This window comes from Gekko japonicus, unplaced genomic scaffold (assembly GCF_001447785.1).
Source record: "Gekko japonicus isolate JY-2015 unplaced genomic scaffold, Gekko_japonicus_V1.1 scaffold13, whole genome shotgun sequence".
NCBI classification, from domain to species: domain Eukaryota; kingdom Metazoa; phylum Chordata; class Lepidosauria; order Squamata; family Gekkonidae; genus Gekko; species Gekko japonicus.
This window is the reverse complement of record NW_015172553.1, coordinates 2117610-2124113: the sequence shown is the minus strand read 5'-3', so window position 1 is coordinate 2124113 and position 6504 is coordinate 2117610. Positions and strand designations below refer to the sequence as shown.

The window sequence follows — 6504 nt, the reverse complement described above, 5'->3', positions numbered from 1 at the left end:
CGTCCAACTCGACAGGAGCACAGAAACCTCACAAACCTTCTTGAACTCTGCTTTCATAATTATTGTGCCATCTCAAAACTAAGAGAGGGACTGAGGAAAAAATCTGCAGCACTTGACTCTCAGTGGAGTTCTTACCTCTGCGTAGCTAAACCAGAATGAATTAATAGTAGAAACAAATGAGAAATTAAGCAAATTAACCTAAAATTCATAATTTTAATGGATTGAGATTGGATTCCTTATAATGCAGTGGTGCTGGAAATATTTCTTAACATACATTTTGCGAAGTGAACCTCTTCCTTTGTAGGATGAACTATCATGCCATAAATAGTGATTGGTGATTACTATTTAATTGTTTAAACAAAAACAGGGAGCAACAGAACAGTCTTGTGTATTTAATTAACCAGATTTGTTGTAAAAGAGATGAACTGCCTCCAGACAGATTTTATTTAGGACAGACAAACTGCCTCCAGATTTTATTGGTTTCTTGTCTAATAGTTAGTGAGAGACTGCTCTTTCATGAATTAGTCTAATGGGGTTGGGGGGTGCAATGGGGAAATTACAAATTTTAGCTGATTTGTAATTTCCCCATCAGGTGTGTGTGGAATTTAAAGTACTGAGCATAGACTTTATAGCAGGTCAGACCATTGGTCCATTTAGCTAAATTCTGTCCATCAGGTTCATTGAACCATGGCTGGATTAAGTTTCTAGTAATCCAGAACAGCTCCATTACACAGCAAGTTGCCAACACAATGCTGAAGGAGAAAGATGATTTCTTTACTACCAATATAGTAATCCAAACATAGTTCATTGAACCTGATGAGAACTGTCAGTTGCCTGTTGGTATTTCTTTTGCATGAAGCTTTGGGGGTGAATCGCCCACATCTGATACACCATAGATGATACATTGTTGGTAGTTATGTCCCCAAGACCCCTATAGCAGTATTTATTTATTTATTTATTTATTTATTTATTTATATCTTCGATTTCTACCCCGCTCCAACCCCGAAGGGTCTCTGAGCGGCTTACAAGTTCCAAATTTATCCCTAGCTAAGGCCACATGTCTACAGGGGTTGGGGCTGCCTACTGGCACCCAGGTGGCAGGGCTCGCTGTTTTTCCTGTTTGTTCTTCCTTTTGGGTGTCAGTGCTCGGTTCCTGGTGTGGTCGTCCGGCCCGGCGGCTTCTTCTTTTCTTTCTTTCACGGGCTCGTCTGGTATGTGGGCCGTATCGGCTTACAGCCCAGCTACGTCCATATGGCTCCGCTGTGCTTGCGTCACGTCACCACGTCCTTCCGTGGCTCCGCCTGTCTCCACCTCCATCACTCCGCTTGCCTTCACTCTGCTGCTCCGACGGCACGCCACTCCATCGCCGCCATTTCCACCGTCACCACCGCCACTGCAGTAACTTCTACTGCTCCTGCCACACACACCCATACGGGGAGGGTGCCCCCTGCCACCTAAGGGCAGGTACCCATTCATCTACTCGCTTATATTAATTGCTTTCGAACCGCTGGGTGGGCGGGAGTACTGAGTAATCCAGTACTGAGCATAACTGGATTAATTAGATTCATTTTGACCATAGACACTTGAATAGGGTCATACCACTGCTTGCCTTCTCAGTCCTCCTGGCCTGTTATGGGTAATGATGTCAAGCTAGTTCAAGTGGGCCAATGCAATCCGTGCGATTATGAATTCTTGAAGACCACTGGAAAAAATAGCAAAAGGGGGCATTCATGAGACCTATCCTGAAAAAAACCCCACAAAGCCTAAGTGTAGGGGATCCAGATAACTACAGGCAGGTCTTAAATTTACCTCTTTTGGCAAACAAACAGGTCGTTGCCCACCTGCTCCAAGTATTCAAGGCTCAAGTTAATCGTCCATTTAAGCTGTGTGTTGGGTTAGATTTTGAGACCGACTGCCTTGGTCATTCTATAACTGGCATTGGGAGAATGGATAGAGGAAGTGTGACAGTGCTGAGTCCTCTTGTTTTCTTTGCAGCTTTTAATACTATTGACCATAGTATTCTTTTTGCGTGCCTTAGGAGTTGCAGGGCACGGCTTCTAAGTGGTTCCACTCCTTTGAGGGGGGATGTCCACAAGACATGTTGAGGAGATTGCTGTTTGACCTCATGGGAATAATTCTGTCTTGGGTCCATTGTATACTCTTTACCATCTTACACGGAAGTGCTGGAGAATCCTCCAGAGGTATGGAGTACAATGTCATCTGTATGCAGACAATACCCAGCTCTCTATTCCTTTTCATCTTCTCCTGTGTGCCTTAAGTTGGTAATAAACTGACTCGTGGTGAATGATGCGTTGCTGGGGGGAATGCCATCAAGTCGCATTCCCATAGCTTTTTTAAGGCAAGAGATGTTCAGAGGTGGTTTGCCATTGCCTGCCTTTGCCTAGCAGCCCTGGATTCTGTGTTGATCTCCCATCCAAATACTAGACAGGGCCAATCCTGCTTCTCTTCCGAGATCTAATGAGATTGAGCTAGCCTGGGCCATGCAGGTCAGGGCGGATGATGTGTTAGGAAGCATAGACTGGTTAAAAGGGGAAAGGGCTGATTTAAAGGGAGAGGTCAGGTGTCCTTTGAAAAGCTCAGATTTTCAGCTTGGGGGTGCTCTGGACTCTGCTTTGCTCCTGAATTGCCAGGTGTTTGTTGTGTGCAGGAGTGACTTTACAGCTTTGTCTAACTTGGCAGCTGCTCCTTTGCTGGAAGACAGAGTTCTGGCTCCTGACATCCAAGCCTTGGCGGCCTCTGGATTAGACAGTGTAGTGTGCGCTTCATGGAACTACCCATGAATATAATTTTGAAATTCAGCTAGCGCAAAATGGTTTTAGCAAGTGTGGTTTTAGCTGTCTGGTTTTAGCAAGTGTGAACACATTGCACCAGTGCTAAAGCAGTTATGCTGGCCTCCTGTATCTTTCCAGGCCAAATTCAACTTGCTGACTTTGTTATAAGGTCCTAAGCAACCTGGGGCTTGTTGATCTCAAAATGCAAAGATCCCATAGTTTGAGATGAGGTGAAGAGGCCATGTTTCATGTTGCATCTTGTAGGGATACCAGATTGGACTGCGAGTGGGGAGATCTGGGTTCAAGTGTCCAGGTAGCCATGAAGTTCACTGAGTAGTCTTACTGTCGTCACTCATTTCTTAAGCCTAATGTACCTCACAGGTTCCTTGTGAAGAGAAAATGAAGGAGGGTGTAACTGTATGCTGTCTCAAGCTGTTTGGGAGAAGGGTGGAGTACCAATGTTATAAATTGGCTTCTGCATGCAGCAGAGCCTTTTTCGTGGTTGCCTGAGAGCACAAGAATGCTCTCTGCCTCCCCCACACAATTAAATTATTTTAGCTCCATCTATTCAAGCATCCCAAAGGGATGTGTGAAAGTCACATTGTTAACTGGCCACCTTGTTGATATTCTGGTGGTCTTGCTTGTTTTGATTTTCTGCTGCTGGTTTTGTAAAACCAAAAAACCCCCAAAGTAGAGTACATTTGTATTTATTGTTTGCCTGTTTTTTATTGTACATTGCTCTGAAATTTGAAAAGGGCTTTAAAATCCCACAGATCTTAAATTCTAAAACTTGTGTCATATGAAATAGTAGCTCCTCTTGTTTGACTTGAGCCAATTTCTATCTCAATACCCAGACCATTCTAGGAACTTGTTCGAATATTGCCTTGTTCAGAAATCCTCCAGAATCCCAGGTTAACTGTTACTCCTGATTATCTCTTCCAATACATCTCTGCAGGAAACATATTGATTGTGTTCTGCGGGGCACTCTTAGTTCACTTGGCCCAAGTTCACTAGGCCTGACTAGTACCCTGGTGATAGATCAAGATGGGTAGCTGTGCTAGTCTGTCTGTAGCAATAGAAAAGAGCAATAATCCAGTAGCACCTTAAATACTATTTTGTTATTCTTTAAGGTGCTACTGGACTCTTGCATTTTTCTAGCACCCTGGTAGACTGTGAACTCTTGAATATCCTCCAGAACCTTTTGCAATGTAAAGGACTCATAAAGTAGGGGCAAAAGAATTCTCTCATAAGCAAGTCTCTGAAGAAAAGGTACTCTATACCTGAAAAAAATTGAAAACTACTAATGTAAATTTGTCCTTTTGGCAGGAACTCGTGTCTAGAAAGATTCCCAAACAGCTTTTTTTAAAAAAAGGCACAAAGAGAAACAAAATGTCATTAATAGACTAGAAAGCTAGTATAATGGATTTCTTGAGGATTGTACATGTTTTATTTTTATTACTGCTGCCCAGAGCTGACTTGGAAGGTGATATTTGTTTTTTCTTTTCAGGGCAAGAAAGTGGAAGGCTCTGTAAATGCCTATGCTATAAACGTATCCCAGAAGAGGAAGTACAGGTTAGCATGTCTTCCACTTGCACAGATTGGTAGTGACTGAGATTCCTCTTGTGCTGAGGAGAATGCTGCTTTGCCTACCCTTCTGTGATTCTCAGGAATGCATGCAAAAGGAACTCTGTGTTTCTCTGTTAACCCCAAAAATGGAGGGTGAGGGATCTGACACAAATGACTGGAAGTTTCTTAGTGGAAAGTATATTCATCTGTGGTGGTCAGCTGAAATCTACCAAACTTGAATTGTTCCAGAGATTCATAAACTCAAGGCAGTGAGCTATTTGCCTTGAAGGGGACTTGAGTCCCTTAAGCACAAATAAAACACCTAAAACTGGGCTTAGTGAGAGAGTAAAAGGTCTTCCAGGTGACTCTTACCCCATGCTTCCTGCCCTCCTTGCTGAGATTCACCGGCATTATGCGTTTGCTACCATTTGAGGAACCCATTTTGTTTATTTGTTTGTTTGTCTGTCTATTTATTGGGATTTCTACCCCGCTCTCCCCGCAAAGTGGGGCTGTAGGGCTGTACAATTGACCTGCTACTGTCACCTTGGCATTCCACTATGCATGTTGCTAAATATATGCAAAAATCAGGTTTGTCTTTATTTAACTTTTCCACAATATTAACACATTCTGTGTTGAGTGCAACAGTTTGTATCCAGAAAATACTGGCCTTCATTTTTCTGTAAAAAGACAAAGCTCCTAGCTATACAACAAAACGTTTGAAGCCATACAGATAATGCCTGCTGAAAATTTCTAGGAGAACTTTGAGGAGTTGAGAGATGAGGCTTCAGGGTAACTTGCTAACATTTGCTTTCTTTCCTGGCAGGCAGTACATGAACAGGAAAGGTGGATTCAACAGGCCTCTGGACTTTATTGCCTGACACCTGCACTTATAACACATGAAAAGACTTCACTCCCATGTCTATATTGTCTTAGCAGCAGTACCTGTGGCAAAGAGGACAGGGAGCTCTTTTGGGAAGAGTTTGTGAAAAAGACTTTTTATCTCATAAGGGGAGATTTATCTCATAAGGGTAATGTTTTTGTCCTTTTGTTCTTCTCAAAATGGCCTCCGCACATCTTTCCCCCTTTTTGTAGGTTTCCGTTTTTAAATGTTGCCAGCTAAAATTAAAAGGAAAAAAGAAGAATGTTTCCTGGAGCACACTTGCAGAGTATATTCAAAGGATTAACATTAGGATGCAAATGGGATTTGTGTTGCAGAGGCTTGCAAAATATGTTAAATATACAACATAAGACTTTTTTCTGATGAAAGCTTGGTGAGAAGACCTGTTTGCAGCTTGTGGTCCGCTTGATTTACTTCCAGTTTTGCTTTGGAGGTTGTCTAGTTATCCTCATTCCATTTCCGTACAGCAGAGGGCACTGCAGTTATTTTGGTTGTAAAAAAAGCCTATATGTGTGCTTGTATGATATCCATGTAGTACTGTGGGTGACTTTCTACTGATGTTTACAGAACAAATCAACACTTGCTTTTTGTACAGTTGATGCATACAGCTCTGCATACTAATGTTTGTGTCACCTTCAGTACAAAATTTTTGAAATAGATTTGGGGAGAGCTATATGGGCATGCAGAGAACACTGGGCCTTAGAGGTTTGCCTGAGACACAAGAAAAGCAACCACTGCTAACTTATGTGGGTTTTTCTACCCTTTTTATAAACCATTGAAACCAGTAGTCATCACCACCTCTTGATGAAAATTCTGCATTATACATTATGTTCCCTTGAAGGACTTCATACCAGGTGGCAGAGGCAAGGAGGTGGCTAGCACAGTTTATTGGATGCTTTCTCATGCTGACATTTCTATGGATTTTTTTTTTTTAAAAAGAGAACACCTTCAAGGCTTAAGGTGAGGTGCAGAGTTGATGAAACCATAGTGGGAGCTAGGCAGATACAAACCACAGAGTGCAAGCTACCACTCTGTGAAATTAAGAACTTTATGATGGATCATGTAAGTGTAGGAGACTGAGTGCCTTTTCTTTTTGAGTTTTCCATTTTAGCAAGTGAATGCCATCAAGATTCTGTTTGTTTGTTTTCCCTCCTCTTCAGAGTGCTTACCACTTCAGGCTGAAGTCCAAGGCACACTTAAAATAAGAGTAAACCCTGCATAGTTCAGCCAGGCTTGATTTTGAGTTGT

At 42.4% G+C, this 6504-nt stretch overlaps 1 protein-coding gene across 1 annotated transcript in view; it reads left to right on the top strand.

The window, feature by feature from the left end:
- Positions 1 to 6498, top strand: part of SNRNP27 (small nuclear ribonucleoprotein, U4/U6.U5 27kDa subunit) — a 17936-nt gene extending 11438 nt beyond the window's left edge. Inside the window, exons 5-6 of the mRNA XM_015421122.1 lie at positions 4300 to 4364; positions 5182 to 6498. Coding sequence (XP_015276608.1) covers positions 4300 to 4364; positions 5182 to 5236 — 120 coding nt within the window. The 3' untranslated portion in view covers positions 5237 to 6498. The remainder of the gene's footprint in view (positions 1 to 4299; positions 4365 to 5181) is intronic.
- Positions 6499 to 6504: the final 6 nt, after the last annotated feature.